Source organism: Taudactylus pleione, unplaced genomic scaffold, assembly GCF_031769625.1.
Source record: "Taudactylus pleione unplaced genomic scaffold, aTauple2 ptg000016l, whole genome shotgun sequence".
In the NCBI taxonomy this organism is placed as follows: Eukaryota; Metazoa; Chordata; class Amphibia; order Anura; family Myobatrachidae; genus Taudactylus; species Taudactylus pleione.
The window spans coordinates 14,029,063-14,049,971 of record NW_028284418.1 but is presented as its reverse complement, the minus strand read 5'-3'; the positions used below and the strand labels follow the sequence as shown (position 1 = coordinate 14,049,971).

The 20,909-nt window shown below is 44.2% G+C and overlaps 1 protein-coding gene across 1 annotated transcript; it reads left to right on the top strand.

The window, feature by feature from the left end:
- Positions 1 to 7,281: 7,281 nt before the first annotated feature.
- On the top strand, positions 7,282 to 14,473 carry MAFG (MAF bZIP transcription factor G). Its single transcript, XM_088473272.1, has 3 exons — positions 7,282 to 7,618; positions 11,714 to 11,777; positions 11,851 to 14,473. Exons 1-3 carry the CDS (start codon positions 7,575 to 7,577, stop codon positions 12,301 to 12,303), a joined length of 561 nt encoding a protein of 186 aa, XP_088329398.1. The 5' UTR covers positions 7,282 to 7,574; the 3' UTR covers positions 12,304 to 14,473.
- The last annotated feature ends 6,436 nt before the right edge of the window (positions 14,474 to 20,909 follow it).

Below are 20,909 nucleotides of genomic sequence, written 5' to 3'. Positions count from 1 at the left end.
CACTAAAGGGTGCTGTAACCCCCAAAGGGCACTCCAAACAAAATAAAAAAAAAATTTCTGTGTTTGTGATTTGTGTGGGCTGTAGCTGCACGTGCATCAACAAAGGAGCAGCGCCAAGCGTGCGCCTGTGTCCCATAAGTAAAAGGCCGGCTGGCTTGTTTCTTAAAGGGTGGTGTAACCCACAAAGTGCACTAGTCTCCAACAAAAATAAAAAATTATTTTCTGTGTTTGTGTGCGCCTTAGCCGCACGTATATAGCAATATAACATAAATGGAGGACCAAACTTTCTCCGATAAAAATAAAATAGGGAAAGATCAAGAACCACTTCCTCCTAGTGCTGAAGCTGCTGCCACTAGTCATGACATAGACGATAACATGCCATCAACGTCGTCTGCCAAGGCCGATGCCCAATGTCATAGTAGAGGGCACATACAATCCCAAATGACAAAGTTCAGGAAAATGACCTTGAAAAAAACATTTAAATCATCTGAAGAGAAACGTAAACTTGCCAATATGCCATTTACGACACGGAGTGGCAAGGAATGGCTAAGGTCTTTCCCTATATTTATGACTAGTGGTTCAGCTTCACATGACGATGGAAGCCCTCCTCCCACTAAAAAAATCAAAAGAGTTAAGCTGGCAAAAGCACAGCGAAGAACTGTGCGTTCTAAGAAGATATCACAAATCCCCAAGGAGAGTCCAAGTGTGGTGGTGGTTGCGATGCCTGACCTTCCCAGCACTGGATGGGAAGAGGTGGCTCTTTCCACCATTTGCACGCCCCCTGCAAGTGCTGAAAGGAGCACCCACAGTCCACTTGCTGATATGCAAATTGAAGATGTCACTGTTGAAGTACAACAGGATGAGGATACTGGTGTAGCTGGCGCTGAGGAGGAAGTTGACGAGGAGGATTCTGATGGTGATGTGGTTTGTTTAAATCAGGCTCCGGGGGAGACAGTTGTCCGTGGGATGAAAAAGCCCATCACGGTCATGCCTGGGCAGAAGACCAAACATTCCACCTCTTTGGTCTGGCAATATTTCTATCCAAATCCGGACAACAACTGTCTTGCCATATGTACCATATGTAAAGGTGAAATAAGTAATGGTAGGGACGTTAACCACCTAGGAACATCCTCCCTTATACGGCACCTGCAGCGCATTCATAAAAAGTTACTGTCAAGTTCAGAAACTTTGGCTAAGACCGTAAGCAGTCCAGGGACACCTAAATCCCGTTGTCCTGTTGTATCCAAGCGCCTGCAAACCACACCGTCAACTCCCTCCTCGTCAATTTCCTCCTTAGGATCGGAAGTAGTCCTGCAGGCCATGTCACTGGCATGACTGACTCTCCTATCCGGGATTCCTCCGGATGATCCTGCATTGCTACGCCTCCTGCTGCCGCTGCTGCTGGGAGTCGTTCATCATCCCAGAGAGGAAGTAGGAACACCACTACTTTTACTAAACAATTGACCCTCCAACAGTCCTTAGCGAGGAGGATGAAGTACGACAGCAGTCATCCTGAAGCAAAACGTATAACTGAGGCCTTGACTGCTATGTTGGTGTTAGACGTGCGTCCGGTATCCGCCATTGGTGCAGTGGGATTTAGACAATTGATGGAGGTAGTGTGTTCCCAGTTCCAAATCCCATCTAGATTCCACTTCACTAGGCAGGCAATACCGAGACTGTACAGAAACGTCAGAAAAAGTGTCCTCAGTTTCCTGAAAAATGCTGTTGTACCCAATGTCCACTTAACCACGGACATGTGGACAAGTGGAACAGAGCAGACTAAGGACTATATGACTGTGACAGCCCACCGGGTAGATGTATCACCTTACGCAGCAACAGCAGCAGCATCACCAGTAGCAGCATCTCAGAAACGCCAGCTCGTTCCAAGGCAGGCTACGCTGTGTATCACCGGTTTCAGTAAGAGGCACACCGCCGACAACCTCTTAGAGAAACTGAGGGAAATCATCGCCCAGTGGCTTACCCCACTTAGACTCTCCTGGGGATTTGTGATATCTGACAACGCCACCAATATTGTGCGGGCATTACATCTGGGCAAATTCCAGCACGTCCCATGTTTTGCTCACACAATAAACTTGGTGGTGCAGAATTTTCTGAAAAGCGACAGGGGCGTGCAGGAGACGCTTTGGGTGGCCCGAAAAATTTCTGGCCACTTTCGCCATTCAGCGACTGCGTGCCGAAGACTGGAGCGCCAGCAAACACTCTTGAACCTGCCCCGCCATCACCTGAAGAAAGAGGTTGTGACGCGTTGGAACTCAACCCTCTATATGCTTCAGAGGATGGAGGAGCAGCAAAAGGCCATTCAAGCCTATACATCCACCTATGACATAGGCAAAGGAGGGGGTATGCACCTGACTCAAGCGCAGTGGAGAATGATTTCCGTGGAGCTAAGACGGAGCGATTCCGCTCGGCATGTGGGACTTGTGGATGAAGCCCTTCATTCGCTTTGCCAGGATTCCAGGGTGGTCAATCTGTTGAAATCAGACCACTACATTTTGGCCACCGTGCTCAATCCTAGGTTTAAAGCCTATGTGGTGTCTCTCTTTCCAGACGACACAAGCCTGCAGAGGTGCAAATACCTGCTGGTGAACACACTGTCAGCTGAAGCGGAACGTGACACGTCAACAGCTCCTTCTTCATTTTCTCCCGCAACTGGGGCTGCCAGGAAAAAACTTAGGTATCCTAAGCAACCCGCTGGCGGTGATGCAGGGCAGGCAGGACCAAGTTTGGACATCTGGTCCGGACTGAAGGACCTGGCAACAATTTCTGACATGTCTACTGTCACTGCATATGATACTGTCACCATTGACAGAATGGTGGAGGATTACATCGGTGACAGCATCCAAGTAGGCATGTCAGACAGTCCGTACCTGTACTGGCAGGAAAAAGAGGCAATTTGGAGGCCCCTGTACAAACTGGCTCTATTTTATCTGAGTTGCCCCCCCTCCAGTGTGTACTCCGAAAGAGTGTTTAGTGCAGCCGGGAACCTTGTCAGTGAAAGGCGTAGGAAGTTGCTTCAACAAAATGTGGAGAAGATGATGTTCATAAAAATGAATTATCAACTCTTCCAGGGAGGCCAGCCTCCAGAACGTACAGAGAGACCTGTAGTGGTGGATTCCAGCGGGGACGAGTTAATACTCTGTGAGGATGAGGATGTACACAACACTGAAGTGGGTGAGGAATCGGTGGATGAGAAGGATGAGGATGACATCTTGCCTCCGTAGAGAAAGTTTGTGCAGGGACAGATTAATTGCCAGCTTGTTTTGTGGGGGCCCAAACGAACCAATCATTTCAGCCACAGTCGTTTGGCAGACCCTGGCGCTGAAATGATTGGTTTGTTAAAGTGTGCATGTCCTGTTTATACAAAATAAGGGTGGGTGGGAGGGCCCAAGGACAATTCCATCTTGCACCTCTTTTTTTTCTTTGCATTTGCATTATGTACAGTTTGGGGCCTAGTTTTTCAAACTGCCATCCTGTCTGCCACTGCAGTGCCACTCCTAGATGGGCCACGTGTTTGTGCCGCCCACTCGTATCGCTTAGCATAGTCATCCAGCTACCTCGGTGCAACCTTTTGGACATAAAAACACTATTGTGAGGTGTTCAGAATAGACTGGAAATTAAGGTTATTGAGGTTAATAATAGCATAGGAGCAGAAAAACCCACAAATTCTGTGATTTTAGCTGTTTTTATGCTTTTTTAAAAAAAAAATACAGATACAAAACCCAGAACCCAAAATACGGAAGGGTGGTTTTGGCAAAACCAATCCAGATCCAAAACACGAAGAAAGATCCAGATCCAAAACCAAAACACAAAAAGTGGCCGGTGCACACCCCTACTTGTAACAGGTACAGATAACGCAAGGCAGAGCCAGGACATGAACCAGGAGTACCAAACGGCAGATACAGGATCAGGCATCAGATAGCACGACTTCCACAAGAAACTATAACCGGTAAGGCAGGAATGGGCTGGCTGCCCTATAACAGAAGTCAGAGCCAATCCCTTGTGAGCAAACGAGACCAGCCCCTGGTAATTAACACTATGAGAAAATGAGTACTACATGTTCACAGAGGCTTCCCAGCTGGGAGCTATCAGCCTGGACCAAACCTCACTGCGGTTGTCTTTGCCTGTTAACCCTCTCAACTCTGACTGGAACCTGCAGCAGATATCAGCTGTCATGACGGCTCATAACAGTACTTCAGTTTACTTCTGTCCTGCATTAAATTGCTTATACTTAAGTATTGCAGCTCCTGATCTGCTTTGGGATTCATTACTCACTATAACATCAGTACATCTATCGATGGTGGTTGTTGCTCCTAGAGTGTTGAGTTTCGTGCTGAGTTTCTGCTACAGCATTCATTCTGGTTTTTGGGGACTGGCTGCTGCACTTAGGTTTCTCCTTAAATATTAAGGCTCCAGTGACCCAGCTCTGATAATCTGTCTGCAGCATCAGTTAGCAGTTTCCAGATGGGCTACCAATTACCTGAATTACTTGCTGCTCTGCCCCCTGAGTTTTCAAACACTGGTTCCAGCCCCTTATACCATCATTCAGGGTAAAGCTAGCTACACACTATACAATTATTGGTCCAATTTGCCAATAATCAGGCAATTGATCTGATTTATTGTATAGTGTGTATGTATGATCGTTTTATCGTTTTGCCGATAAAACGATTAAAAAACATCCACAAAAGCATTCTTTCAATTATCTAATCGATAGGCCAAGAACGAAAATCTCGGCCTCAATTTCCCAATATCGAGCAGTGTGTGTGCATTTTCGATATTCTGCTAATATTTTCTATGTTTTTCTATCACTGTCATCCTTGTGGGCTTACATATGGAAAATGAGTGTGGTGAAAAATTGGTAGCTTCTAATAAAAATTGCATAGTGTGTTGCAAAGATATTGGAGCTGGCAATTTGATGAAAAATCTCCTGGTTTCCCATCCCGATCAAAAACCATCTGGATCAAATAAATCTGACAGTGTGGAGCTAGCTTTAGGGGTTGAGTTACACTCAATTTGTTCCAGGAGCAGCCTGGCCCTAGGCATTTACCACATAGGTCTCACCCATGAGACCTATGGACTGACCCTGGCATCACAGTCCATGGGTCCTGACTCGGATCTAATAAACCTAAACGTGACACTCCTAATCAGCTAGTACCCCACATGCCACTTTCTAATCAGCTTGTACCCACATGACCTTCCCTAATCGGCTTGTACCCCACATACCCTCTTCTAGTCAGCTTGTACACCACATAACATCTCCTTGTGAGGTAGTACATGTTACTTGCTATTCAGTTTGTACCCCACATGCCCACTCTTAATCATCTTGTACCCCACATACCCCCTCCTAGTAAATTAGTACTTTATATGTTCTCTCCTAGTCAGCAAGTATACCATATGCTCCCTCCTAGTCAGCTAGTTCCCCACATGTACCCTAATCAACTGGTACCCTACATGCTCCCTACTTATCAGCTAGTACCCAACATAGCTCGTCCTAATCATTTGGTATAACACATTTCCCCTCCTAACAACTTGTATCCCACATACCTCCCTTAATCAGTTAGTACCCCACATGCCCTCTCCTAGTCAGCTTGTACCATACATTCTCACTCTAAAGTCAATTTATACCTGACATTCCCCTCCTAGACAGACTGTACCCATATGCCCCCTCCCAATCAGCTTGTACACCACTTGCCCCCTCCTAATCAGCTTGTATCCCACATGTCCTCTCCTAATCAGCTTGTACCCCATATGTCCCCTCTTAAGTCAGTTAGTTACTCACATATTCTCTCCTAGTCAGCTTGTACCCCACATGCTCTTTCTAGTCATCTAGAACCTCACATGACCCCTCCTAGTCAACCATACTAGCCTACCCTTCCAGAATTCTGGAAAACTCATGAAGTTGGAAGTGTTCTCCCAGGTTCCAAAATACTACATAACACCCCCAAATCCCACCCACTTCTCTAGTATGTGATGATGTGATTAGCTGTGGTTCACATCATCGTGGCCAGCTCCAGTGTCGACTTGTGGCACCATGCCCTCTGTACATCCCTCTCCCAGAGGGAACCATAAAAAAATAGGTAAGTGTGCTCCACATTCGTCTCCTAAGTTAGTTGATTACCTACATACATGTGAATTTCCAGATAGTGTACCTCTTACAAGTTCTCTCTTCTTTTTTATATCACACCGCACATCCTGCACTAATTTCTTCAATACTTACCTCTCCGGAGTTCCGCGCCTGTGGCAGCAGCGCTGCACAAATCACTGGGAAAATGGCGCGGCAGCCATTGTCCTGGTGTTTCGCACATGTGCAGTAGGAAAATCTCCAGGAAAATGGCTGAGCGCCTTCTGCATACGCAGTAATCTCTGGCACAGAGCTAGAGTCTACTAGTGCTCAGACTCTACTGCACACGGACCATCTCCTCTCTTAAGATGCCTCTGGCTTTTCACAAACCTACTGTACATGCATATTCTGCTTGCCAACTTACTTCATCTCAAAGTACATTTCCCGTACATGCAGTGTTTCACCTTTTCAGATTTCCTGGTCTCTACTTGTTTTTTTCCTGGTCAAAAAACATGTAAATTCCCAGTCAAAATTTGTACTTTAAACGCTGTGGTAAATACATAACATTAAAGCTAACAAAACTAATGCTGGGTACACACTGGCTAACATATCAGCTGTTCAATTGAAAAGCCGATATTATCGTATACATGACGGCCAGTGTGTATAGACGATATATCTGTGAATGACGTTGTTCACAGACATATCGCGTCGGCTGTGCTGCACAGCCGATGGCAGATATATCTGGTCATTGTGCTGTGTGCACGGGTAGTCAGGCGACTGCCTGTACACTTGTTGCAGAGGCGAGCGAGCAGGGGGTTGCGATGCGACTGGCAGTCAGTGGCGGTGATGGTTGTTTAGTGTGTATGAACAACCATCATCTGCTGATCTATATTTCTTTCCAGTGTGTACCCAACTTAACTGCAGAAAACAAATATTTAAAACTGAAAAGATGATTTTATCTGATTTAAAGGTATTTCAAGAATCTTATTTCCCAGTAGACAAGAAAAAAAAAACCTGTAAGTGGAAACACTGCTAAATACACATCATCCTATTCCCCATGTGCACCTCTTATCACCAGTATGCTCGTAGATGATGCTCCAGCCTCCTAAAGAGGAATAGCAACCCTCTCCCCCCTTCCCTGAACTGCACCAGTCACATGACCTGGTGAAGTCATAATGACTGGGATGGTCCTTACAGTGAAGGGGATCTAGTAGCCACTATCCTAATTGAAGCTACAAAATGCTGTGTGTACAGCCTGGGCTGGCATTCTGGAGCTCCAAATTTAAACTTGCTCAGAGGGGAATTTACCAAGTGGCTTGAGCTTGGCGGTGGAATGGAAGTGTTCAGAGGGCAATTGATGTCTGCTGTGTCATGCTGCACTCAGGGAAGATGGCTGGGTGTATACGGCCACAGCAGGCTCTGAACTGAGAGGGGAACTGATCAAGTGTGCTCGGGATTGTTGGTGGCATGGAGATACTCAGGGGGGAACTGAGGTATGGTCAGTTCCCCTCTGAGTAAATGCAGAGGAGCAGCACAGCGGTGAGTGAGGGGTTAATGAAAGCATGTCTGCTTACTGGAGGTGGTTAATAAGGATGCTGAATGGAGAGGTTAATAATGATGCAGGACTGAGATGTTTATTATGATTTTGGCTGTAGGAATATGATGCTGAATGGAGGAGTTATTAATGATGCAAAACTGGTGGGTTAATGCTGATGCAGAATGCAAGGGTTAATAATGATTGGTGCATGTCCATAATGGAGGATTTGCTGTAATAATGATGCAATAATAAGTGGTTAGTGATATCTGAGTTTGGGGGAATAATTAGGATGAGGTGTGATGGGGCAGCTTAATGATGGGAGAGGTACAAGATGGTGATAATGAGGACATGTTGATAGGAGGATCATGACAATAGGATGACGGGGGGCATTAAGATGGAGAAGGGGTTGAGTTGGCAAAGGTGATGCTGTTTTGGGGGTAGAATGGATAGCTGGTGGATAGCTATGGGGTCTATTCACTAACCCTTGGAGAGAGATAAGTTGGAGAAAGATAAGTACCAACTAATCGGCTCCTAACTCATGTTACAAGCTGTGTTCGAAAAATGACAGGAGCTGATTGGTTGGTACTTATCTTTCTCCACTTTATCTCTCTCCAAGGCTTAGTGAATAGACCCCTCTGTGTGTAATCTGTTATTAGTTGACACATAAAAATACATACTTAAAAATGATTTAAATTTACTGAGCCCTGCTGCAAGCAATCGTTGTGTTATCATTGTTATCTAATATTGTGTATTACCTGATCCAGACCTTCTGAGTAAATGGAGCAGACAATATGATAGAGACTATGAGTGTGTACTGTAGAAGTACAATGGAACTTCACTTTATCTTATTTATTATATTACCAGTTATTTATTTAGCGCACACATATTACGCAGCGCTTTACAGAGAATAGTTGGCCATTCACATCAGTCCCTGCCCCAGTGGAGCTTACAATCTATATTCCCTACAACATGCTCACACATACTAGGGTTAATTTTTGTTTGGAGCCAATTAACCTACCTGTATATTTTTGGAGTGTGGGAGGAAACCGGAGCACCCCCACGCAAGCACAGGGAGAATATACAAACTCCACAGAGTTCAGGCCGTGATGGGAATCATACCCAGACCTCAGTGCTGTGAGGCAGTAATACTAACCATTACACTGTCTGTGCTGCCCTTAAGTCAATATTACAGACAATAATACAGAGAGACATTAAATTAGCTTTTCAATTCATGAATACCTTCATTTATGGGCTGGTACTTGACTTGCAACTTGTATTAAACATATAGGCCCTGATTCAGACCCACTCGCAAGCGGCTGTCCGCTCTCAAGTGGGTCGATGGTCTGCACTGAGCATGCGCACGACGGAGGGAGCTCCGTCGTGCGCATGCGCCAGACGCGACGAGCGAAGGAAAGTCCTTCGCTCGTTGTGTCTGATCAAAGGGGGCGTGCTGTCGATGTTGATTGACAGCACGCCCCCTTTGGTGGGCGTGCCGGGGGCGTGCCTCCCTGACGGGGGCGTTCCCACAGGAACGCCTCCCGTCAGAAGCCGGCCCACTGACATCACTAGTGATGTCAGTGGGAGTGATTTTGGCTCTGATAGAGCCCAAATCACTTCGGGGCTTGTGGTTGAAAACCTCAACCGCAGGCTCCGGCTCGCAGTTTCGATGGTCGCGATGGTCAAGACCATCGCGGCCATCAAACTGCACGCTCGTATAGGCTGTGGGTGGTGACCCACAGCTATACGAGCGTCCAGGAGGACGCTCCATTTTTATGGAGGGCGGCCCTCATTCAGAGCGTGCGCTCTGCTCAGAGCGTACAGCTTTGAATGAGGGCCATAGTTCATAATGTGGTATTAATCCATGTATTTTCAAAGTTTATTTTTTTGTGCTGAACTGTTTCATTTTTAAAGAGAACATTTAGAAACATATGATAGATTTATTACTGAAGGCTTCACTAGATGTTATTTCTATAAAACCCCTACCTACCTTTACTATTTAAGATGCACCTTTTTGTTGTAGCTTTAATGACTAGAGACGGCTTTCACCTATTGACGCAGGTGGGGGGTACGCTTTCTTTGTATGCACTGGTCATATGCAAGAGGTGCTGCTTCCCTAACAAACCTGGGGCTGCCGTCTTCTGCTTTTACTGTTGTCACAGATGCACAAAGTAGCTGTGACGTAAAAATGTGTAGGTAAGTGAGGGTCATGTATCTATATGAGGACTCTGATATATTCCTTGAGTTTTATATTCTTTTGATTTTCAAAGCTAAGTGACTATAGACCTAAGCCGAAAGCCGATGTACATGTAGTTGAGCAATGTTTTTCTACAGTGCATGTGTGAAAATCCTTAAAAGCTCCTATAGTTATTGCGTTTGTGTATGCACAAAGGCGATGTTGCGATTGGGACGCACTGTACCATAAATGTCTTGGAAAAGTGCCGGGCGTTCCTGGGCAGTGACTGGGAGTTGGCTAAACAGACTCAAGGAGATGGTCGGTCTTATGGGCGTATTATGGGAGTGTCGCGGGCGTGTAGCTGAAGTGGTTGCATACACAGACCCACAGTCGTTCACTCTGCAGGTCAACGAAAAAGCAGGTGCAGGTGCCATAGGGCTGGGGCATGTTTTAATAGGTTGGTCTGATGGTGATGTTTAAAGAAGCACCAGGCAGTATTACAGCATTTACAGATGCTCATAGTTGGCGTCTCAGTACTTGCACATTCATACGCTCAGATGTACACCAGGGGAAGGGCTTTGCAGCGGGATTTGCATATAGTCACAGACCGATGACCACCAAAAAACGCAGTGAATCATGCCAAATGACTCTATAGCTAAGTGCCAGTTTAACATGGCATGTAGTGTTCAAATTCTATTCTCTACATATAGGATTGCCAGTTTAAATGAGGTATACTTACAAAGGTTTTAAAAGACATGCATTGGTTTAAAAATATATTTATTTAAAGTCTGAAATTTTTAAGTCCAGCAAGTAAATATGAAAATGTTTATGAAATATATCACAGGTTCGCAAACTCGGACCTCAGGACCCCAAACAGTGCATGTTTTCCAGGTCTCCTCACAGATTCACAAGTAAAAATGTGTCAGTGAGTAATGGATACACCTGTGGTCCTGCTGAGTGATCTGGAAAATGTGAACTGTGTGGGGTCCTGAGGTCGGAATATGAGAACTACTGAAATACCCTATAAAATGAAGATTTTTGGCAGAAATTCAGGGTGAAGATATACAGCTTTCAGAAATTCTCTTTACGTTGTCTAGTAAAACATTAGGTGTAGTTTTACTAAAGTGCGGGTTTTTAGACGTGGATGTGTTGCCCATAGCAGCCAATCAGATTATGGGGCCTATGTGTCAAAGCTTGACGGGAGATAAAATTGTGAGCTATAAATCACCAACCAATCAGCTTCCAATTTACATTTTGCAGGCTGTGTTTAAAAAATGATAGTTAGGAGCTGATTGGTTGGCGATTTATTTGTTACAATTTTATCTCCCAGCTTTGATACATAGGCCCCTTAAGCTATTATCTTTTAGAAGGTGCTAGATAAATGATATGTAGCATCTGATTGGTTGCTATGGGCAACAACTCCACTTCTAAAAAAACACACTTTAGTAAATATACTCCTTTGTCTCTTTTTAGTCTTCAAAAGATAATGAAAGAAATACATAGATGTATTTGGCATACACGGTTAATAAAAATGTTGTATACAATATCTTAAATTTCATTTGAAACTGTTGAAGAGGAAAGTAGGTTTCTTATATGTGTGTACTATATATGTATAAATATAAGCACGCACAGGATACTGTATGCTGCTGACTGATACACACACTCTGCTGACTCAGCATGACTCGTCTGCTCTGCTCTTCTTCCCCTCCCAGCTTATTTTTAAAGTTAGGTTCTCTGGGAATTGTTATTGGTTTGTTCCCTCTCAAAGGGGAAAGTCCTTATTGAAGCGTGAGGTAACAATCACGGCCTCTGGGCATATGGACAGCAATAGGTGAGGGAGCAATACAGGTTAGTTTAGGAATAGGTCATTTCTCTGTTTCTGGATTTGCAAGTAATTCTCACACATTACTCTTTCTCTCTGTAGTTTGCTGACACACAGTTCCCAGGGCATGACGACTCTCAGCAAGGGAAACAGCAAAGCTCTGAAAGTAAGAATGCTGACCATCATTTTCCATGTCACCTAGCTGTCATAGTATTAATTCTCCACCTGTTTGTTTACAGGTGAAGAGGGAGCCAGGGGAGAATGGCACAAGTCTTACAGATGAAGAACTTGTCACCATGTCTGTACGGGAGCTAAATCAACATCTTCGTGGTTTGTCTAAAGAAGAAATTATACAGCTGAAGCAGCGCCGACGCACACTTAAAAATCGCGGCTATGCAGCGAGTTGCCGAGTGAAACGCGTTACTCAGAAGGAAGAGCTGGAGAAGCAGAAGGCGGAACTGCAGCATGAAGTGGATAAACTTGCTTCTGAGAATGCCAGCATGCGTCTGGAACTGGATTCTCTGAGGTCAAAGTATGAAGCTCTGCAGAACTTTGCCCGGACTGTAGCACGGAGCCCCATCAACCCTTCGAGGGGACCATATTCACCTGGTATAAGGCCTCTCATCCCCGGCAAAGTGGCCGCTACTAGTGTCATTACCATCGTCAAATCTAAAACAGAGACACGGTCTTAGGGCTGTGACAATCTTGATTGCACTGCTCACCTTCCCAAACTTTCCAAAGCACAAGTACCCAAATATTTCCTTGACTACAGACAGGATTTCTCACTTCCAGCATGGGGAGGTACGGGAGAAGTTGGGGTTTGGGTGCTGCGGGAGGGTACATATGTTACCATATATATCTTTTCAGCAAGGGGGAAATGACAGATGGTGAGTGGTCTTTCACCATGCAGTGTCCAAGCACTTAGTCCAACCTTCGGCCATCAGGAAGATGAGAAGAGGGGCTGTGAAGCCATCACTGTCTACACATTTATAAACATTAACTTTAGTTTCCACGCTTCAAATAATGATTTATTTGTGTCTAGAGTCTCCTGTCCTGTCAAGCTGTTCATCTATATCTATAAGTGTATAGTATAGTGTGAAGTAAGCTTGTGTGATATGTCACTGGTCAGAATGTGCAGTTGAAACGTTGAGTATGCAGTGTTGTGGGTTCGTCTGTATAGTGTGATATCTGGTAGTCTTGTTTATTTGTGGAATTGTGACTGATGACTTCTAGAGTGTTTGTTTGCAGGTTTATTCTTAGTTTTCATATTTGTGTTGAGCAATAAGTAATTTTGGACTGTGCTGCTGTTTTTGGATTGTTTTATTTTGTGGTGTGAGATTGTGCATTTTATAAGACACTGTCGTTCTGTAATGTCATTGTGTGTTCTATTGTGCTCAGCTGTGACAAAGACTGTTGTGGATGTTTTTCAAGTGGCATCCTTTGAAGTTGGTGGTGGTTATGTGCCAAACATTAGATAGTAAAATCTGTTCATCCTGTAAGGCTTTTAAAGTGCATTATTAGAGATAATAATCTAATCTCTAAGGATATATTCACTCCAGTTAGTGATTCATTTGGCATGGTGTCTCAACATGAATCTGATGCATGAATCCTCACAGGTACTTTCCGCTTGAGTACAGTGACTCCTCTTCAGTTGGCTTTGGTACTCAATCTATATTTAAAGCAATATAACTTATAGTTCATTGACCCTATACAGTATTTTTTAGTGTTATTAAATATGAATAAATATATCCTAAAAATGAAAATGCCTTAGAATTTGGTTTATCTTGTTTTCATTTTAAGGAAAGAGGGTGGTAAGTGACAGGATCCCAATTTAGTAGACCTGGGACAAATCCCACGGGAGGATCCCATGCTACCAAGGGGAACTGATCCCCAGGCAGAGCATTGGGAGCCACTAGGGATACCAAGTGACAGGGGAGAGAGAGGAGAAGGTGTCAGGGTAATACCCCTTTTACACCAGAGCAAAAACCTGGGTTATTGCCGGGTCGACCAGGGTCGGGCCTTAGTGGAAACGGCTCCAAAAAAAATAAACCGGGTCAGTTGACCAGGCAATCCTAATAATAATAACCTAGGTCGAAGAGCAGTGGAAATGGTGTCTGAAGCCGGGTCCGAACCAGGATGGACCCGTGTTCAAAACCCCGGGTCGGACCAAGGGTTTAGGTGTAAAAGAGGTATAAAAGACTCAAGGAAGGATACAGGATGCCAGGAAAGTAAGTCAAGTGTTGGGCTAGAGAAAGAGTCACAGGGTGTCAGGAGAAAATGTGAGGGATTTGTTTTGTTTACCTCAACTCACCCCACGGTTTTATATAACATTTTGTTTTAGATACTTTCTTTTCATATACTGCCTCCCTCCTCCATGTAATGGAGGGAGAATGGCACCATTGTGCTAATAAGCTTGGGGATGGGCAGCTAACACCACCAAACAGAGAGCCCCAGATACCTCACACTAACTTCATGTTCTTTCCTGTTATAGGCGTTTCATCATCACCGCTATTTGCAGTGATATCATGACGTAAGGAAACCCCAGACTCTTTAGGGCAGGTTTGTCTTGGGACACTCCTAGGGCCCTAAATCCAATGTGATTAGCGGTGATGATAAAATGATATACGGTTGCGCTGCTCCTATAATAGTATTTTTTTTGTCAAAATTTTAATTGGGCAGAACAAAAAACCCTGTTAGCTGTCATGTTGCTCTGCCATTTAGTCAAAAGGCAGCTATGCATTGAAAAATAGATAATATCACATTCTATACTGGCTTGAGTGGAGTCATGTACTATGTTAGTCCAAAGTAGGGATGTGCAGGCTCGGATAGGTTCGAGTTTGCACGTGGAGTTCGGATTTTTCCCTCCAAAAAAACGGAACTCAGAACGAGGCAAAACGTCATCTTACATGGACGAACATCATCATTCCTGGTCTTTTGTCCAGGAATGATGATGTTCGTCCATGCAAGATGACGTTTTGCCTCGTTCTGAGTTCCGTTTTTTTGGAGGGAAAAATCCGAACTCCACGTGCAAACTCGAACCTATCCGAGCCTGCACATCCCTAGTCCAAAGTGCTGGAAAGCTAGTTACTTTGAAGCATCCTTGACTATTACTTGCACACAGTAGAACAGCCATGTTGTGGTCGGAACCAATACTAACAACAATACTTTAGCAACTAGTGACATTACTGAGGCATGAGGCACAGAGTGCCTCAATAATATATTTTCAAATGAGAAGCTGCTTCTCATAATGGATATCACAAGTGTGTGTAGGCGACAGGATATTTTACAGTATAGTAGTGGCCATTAGTTTATTCCTTTGGTCTTTAGGAAATAGAAAGCAGCACATTTAATTGCGGCTTGGTATTTGTGTCCAGCGCTTCTTTGTATAGAAGTCAATTTGTTGGCTCCCTATGCAACACAGTACAAATACCACAAATGTGCTGCAACCAATAGGATTATTTTTTTCTGCGCAAATAATGAGCGGGGTTCTCCGTTCCCATGGCCTGATTCAGAGATGTACATTAATCCGACGATTAATGTACATCTCCGATGTTAAGGGGTCTGCACCTGCACAGGACCCATTCTGCGCCTGTGCAGAATGGTCCTGCGATCGCGCTCGCAAACCCTCCCAAGCTGCTGCATGAGTGACATGCCATGGCATTTTGGGGGGGGGGGGTGTCTGGTCATGGATCCCGGAAATGGGGAGGGTGTCACCCCCATTTTCCAGGAGGGAAGAGGCCAGGGTCTGCATCGGTGGATACAGATTCCTGGCCTCTTTAAGTTACTAATCCAACACCCGGTCAGGATGCAGGAAGCTTCTGCTCCCACAGCCTGACCAAAGGAGCAACCATTGGTCACAATGGTGATCCCAGCCTGCGACAATGAGGGTTTATTTTAGTGGCTTTTTTTGTCAGTTTCTGATTATGTACAGTGGTCAGTAAATAACAAATATCACAATTACATCACAAAATACTTGTTTAACTAGAAAAGTTTGTGGGAAAACCATATGCTATAGCAGTAGTAAATATGTGGCACCTTGCATTAAGTGTTGGCACTTTACTATTGTTCAGTGAAGGTGAGATATAGGAGAAGGATTAGATAGGAAAATTAACAGAGGGAGAAGAGGAAAAAATAAACTTAGTGGCAGGGAGGAAGAGAGAGGAGTTACAAATGGAGAAAAGGTAATTCCCTAGTCCCCTAGTGTCAAATTTTACCTTTAAAAAAAAACAAAGTTAGCATGAGTTGTCTTAATTATTTCCACTGGAAAGGAGTTTGCATAGGGCTGATAGCTTGCTTTTTTAAGTACAGTATAATGCATACAAGCAAAGATTATTATTTATTCAGTTGAGCATTTGCAATATAATTGATTACATGTTACAGCTGCACTACCTACTGAAAGTTTCGGTAGCATGATTTTATCAGCCTATGTTGCCATAACACCACTACTTTTGTTGTTAACAGCAGGTATGTAGAGAATTAGCTAGCTGAGCCCTCTTCCTGCATAATCATGGCTGAGACTGTTTATTCTCTGCAAACCTTGTGGTGAAATCACCTATGGGACTGCATGTGTAGGCCCCGTTGCCCAGTAAGCTAGAACAGAGTGCCATCAATTCTGTATACAATACTTACACACTGCATGTACAGATTGTATACAGGTGTCAGCTCTTCCCTGTTATGAGGGTAGTCTGAGTTATTTTGACTCACTAAATACAAGCAAACTTTGATTCCTAGTTAAACATAGGTTCATGAGAGATTTTACTCCCATAATGAATTGATTGTTGTCATTTTGGATGTCAATTCATAAACTTTGGGGTGCCATGTGCAGAACGTAAAGGAGCTTACCACTTTTGCACAACCCCTTTTTAAAATGTACATGAAGGCAGGATCCCGAGTCACGACTGTTGCATCCACTGCAACCTCCCAAACCCTCAATGCCTCATCAGTAGAGATGGGCGGATTCAGCCATAAAGCGCAGAGAGCATTGGAAAAACTGACAATATGGACTCCCCAGTTGTAAGCCTACTGGTAGCTGTGCACCTGTAGCCACTGAGCATGGAAACATTATTACCTGTCTACAGGGTTTAACAATATATATTTCCTGACGTGGAAATTAAACCTTTATCTCTGTGTAGAGTACAGAAGAAAGTAGGAGCCATATAATATTGGAGGAATTTGGAAATTGTTGTTTGACCTATCTCAATAAAGTATATTACGCAATGCATTTGATCTACAGTGGCCCCTATTCAGTTAGCTGCAGATCAGTACGGCTTGTATTTCCTGGCCTGTTACATTTGCCTTGTGTCGTTCAGAGTATCTTCTTATCACTGATACAGGTTGTATCACAAAACATATACTTGTATTTATTGCTAAATTATTGTAGCATTTGTAGATAACATAAGAGGTGTATACAGTGTTAATTTATTCCTGTATATTTGGGACACCCCTTTCCAGCAGAGGTTGCTAAAGCAGTATATTTCAGAGAGGTACCTGGAATAAGAGATTGAGGCTTCTGGAATGAGGAATTGGGGTTTACCCTTGCTGTATAATATATTTATTATGTTATGTTTGATATAAGGTCTATTTTATATTCTATATTGCCAATAAACATCTTTTAAAAAGTTGTAACTGTGTATGGACAATGGTATGCTAGTACCCATGCTGAAATAAGATATTGACCATGAAAGTTCAGATAAGAATGTTAAGGTGTTTGTATGTATAAATAAACAAAAACAGAAAACTCAGCACTCACCATTGTTAAATCACTCACAATAAATTAATAATGGGGTTTTGGTTCATGGATTGATCAATGCATTTAAGCCTGCAGCCCTCATCACGGGACCCCATTTCTCTGCAGGTCCTACATATATATATATACACACACTTAGTCACTTAAAAAAATATATATATGTAAATGAACCCTGGTACAATCAGTACACGGGCGGGTTATGTTACTAGTTTAAGGGACTGGTGGGATTGCAGCACGTTTGACGCCAAATTTAATGCACAGATCAGTTATAGTGCTTGTATTGCCTTATAATTAATTTCCGCTTTAAATTTAGTGTCAAACTTGATGAAATCCCATCTGTTTTGTAATCACAAAACCTATCATATAACCCCCACATGTGTTGAATTAAAGTTTTAAAAATAAATACACCTGTCTGGGAAATGTACCACAAATTTGTTAACGCAGCTCCAAACAAGAGCTTCATCGTGAAATTCACGGCACATTCAGAGCAAATCCAAGAAATTGTTATTGAAAAGCACACATTGGGAGAAGGAGATTTCAGTACCTGTCCAATCCATTATAAAGGGGAAAACCTAGCACAATTCCATGACTTTAAGCTCTGTTATTGAACTCTACCAAGCCTCCTCAAATTCGCAGAAATATTTATTTTCAACAACTTTCCACCAATCTGCAACATCTCTCACCAATTTCTACATTCACTTGTCTTGAGATTGATGTACACCACCTTAACAAAACTCTAGAAATGATCCTTGATGAAGTGGCTCCAGCTACTGTATACACTCCACACAGAGGGCCTGATTCAGAGGCACTCGCAAAAAGTGAGCGCTCGCTCTGAATCAGGGCGGGCACTGTTTTTTTTAGTTGCGGCCTCTTGGCCGCTCGCATAGCTGTGGGTTACCACCCACAGCTATTGCGAGCGGCCAGGATGATGGTCGCGATGGTCAAGACCATCGCGACCATCGGTCTCGTGGCCACAAGCCCCAGAGAGCTTCTGGCTCTATAAGAGCCGGAAGCTCTCCCACTGACATCACTGGTGATGTCAGTGGGGCCGCCCATAAACGGCAGGCGTTCGCATGGGAAAGCCACCCCCCGCCATGCCTACAAAACGGGACGAGCTGTCGATCAACATCGACAGCCGCCCCTTTTGTAGTGAGCCACGGAGCGAGTGCTTTTTGCGCTCGCTCTGGGGCTCGCGCGTGCGCACTGGGCCACCATCGACCCGCTTGCGAGCGGGTCTGAATCAGGCCCAGAATTCTAAAAGTAACAAAAGCTGTCACATAAAGTAGAATGTCAGTGGCGTAACTCTCATACTCTGAAAGACTTCCTCACATATAGGACTATATAACACTCCTATTGAAAGGTTCTGGACACTGCCAAACAAACATTTTCAATCTCTCATCTCTGCTCAAACCTAACCCCAAGAACCCACTGGTAAGGTAATTGGCTGGGGAGGAACTGGCTAGTATCAGAACCAGATTTACAGATACATATATGAACCCGAGGGTTCATGTAGGCATTATACAAAGGTGCAGCAGTATATAGTGCTGGAAATTTGGTGTGTTTTGATTAGGGATGTACAGAAAAGTTAGACAGGGGAGGCAGCGCCTCACCTGCCATACACTTTTTACTCCAGAGTTTTGACTATAAAATGATTAGAATACAAAGAAGATATTAATAATATTTTCTTTAAGTTTTCACAGCCCTTCTCCCCTCTCCTCTCTCCGCTCAGGCTAATTCATATCATGCTGCCGGCTTACATTATCCAGGTACCAGCAACAACTTACATTGTTCTGTATCAGAATAGGAACTGTGTGCAAGCTATGCCAGAGGTCTGTTATATGTACAGGACTGGAAGACTACACAGTGCAAGGTGCCGCAGAGGGTTAATAGGACATAGTATAACCATCGATGGTTATACCATCAGATGGTTTTGACTTAATGGCTAGTAGTCATTGTATCGTTGAATTTGATGTCAGAAGCCCGGCAACCATTTGATGCTGGGCTTCCAATGTCCATCCCTACACCAGACAGATGTGTAATGGTAAATACTGGCTCTGTCCTCATTACTATAGCTGTGAGCGGCAGCGATAATGACATGTACTGCATGTTGTAGTATTTAATGATAGAGCCCTAAACAGTATTTAGCAAGCAGTGATAAACCCTTTCACTGGCTTTTTTAGCAGGAGAAACAGATTTGTTCTATTTCACAGAGAAAAGGAGAGTTATGGTAAAACTTACCCTTGTTAACTCTCTTTCTTCGAAGTCCATAGGGTCCACAGGGGAGACAATGGAGTGTAGGTGGGACTTGGAGGACTGGGCACCAACAGTAAAGCCCAGGATGCTCTGTTCCTTCCCCCTATACCCCGCCCACAGCCTGAGGGCAACTCAGTTTTGTTAACAAGCCCAAGGCAGGAGAAGGATAGGAGAGTAGGAAGACTGGTACACTGAAGAATTACACTCTCACACAGAGAAGGAAACAAGAGACCAAGAGAAGAAACCCATAGAAGCCAGGTGTATCAGGGCGGGTGCCCTGTGGACCCTACGGACCTCGAAGAAAGAGTTAACAAGGGTAAGGTTTTACCATAATTCGCCTTTATTTTTTTCAGGGTCCATAGGGCTCCACAGGGGAGACAAAGCAGTTGTTCAAGGGCGGGGATGCTCCTGAGCTGAGAGGAGAACCTGTCGCCCGAAGGAAGCATCCTGAGAGGAGAATGTATTAAAGGTATAAAACCTAAGACGTGTGGACAGAAGACCACGTAGCCGCCTTGCATAGCTGTTCAGCAGAGGCGCCACACCGGGCTGCCCATGAGGGACCCACACAGCGAGTAGAATGAGCAGATACTGTAGCCGGCACAGGAAGGCCCATCTGATTGTAAGCCTGTGAGATAGACATGTGAAGTCATCTGACCAGAGTCTGTTAGCTGGCCATCCCATATTATGGAATCCATATAAGATGACGAGGGAGTCTGATTTCCTTATGGAACTAGTACGGTCCATGTAGATCTTTAGAACACGGACCATATCCAAAGAGGCCTCATATGCTGAGAGGTCCTGATTAAGGTGGAAACGAGAAACCACCTTGGGAAGGAAGGCCGGGCACGTTCTAAGATCAGCCCTGTCCTGATGAAAGATTAAAAAGGGGGAGCAACATGAAAGCGCCCCTAAATCCTATACCCTATGGGCAGATGCTATAGCCAGATGAAACAGTGTCTTTGCAGTGAGCCACTTGACATCCACTGATTCCAGAGGTTCGAATGGAGGTTCCTGAAGTGTGTGGAGAAGCACTGATAAATCCCACGGAGCCACAGGAGGGACAAAGGGAGGTTGTATATGTAGAACACCTTGTAGGAAGGTGTGAACATCCGGTAGAGGAGCAATTCTGCGCTGGAACCAGATGGATAGAGCAGAGACGTGCACTTTCAGAGATGCTAGGTGGAGTCCAAGATCCAATCCAGTCTGAAGAAAGGCAAGTATTCTAGAAACCTTAAAAACTTGAGTTATAGTTTCTAGGAGCACACCCCTGGAAATATGTATGCCATACCCGGTGATAAA

Excerpts from the sequence above, each read along its gene's own strand:
- MAFG (XM_088473272.1), top strand. The coding sequence starts at position 7,575 with ATGGTCAGTTCCCCTCTGAGTAAATGCAGAGGAGCAGCACAGCG. Across the intron at positions 7,619-11,713 it reads TGCAGAGGAGCAGCACAGCG|TTTGCTGACACACAGTTCCC; the intron begins GTGAGTGAGGGG and ends TTCTCTCTGTAG. Across the intron at positions 11,778-11,850 it reads GAAACAGCAAAGCTCTGAAA|GTGAAGAGGGAGCCAGGGGA; the intron begins GTAAGAATGCTG and ends GTTTGTTTACAG.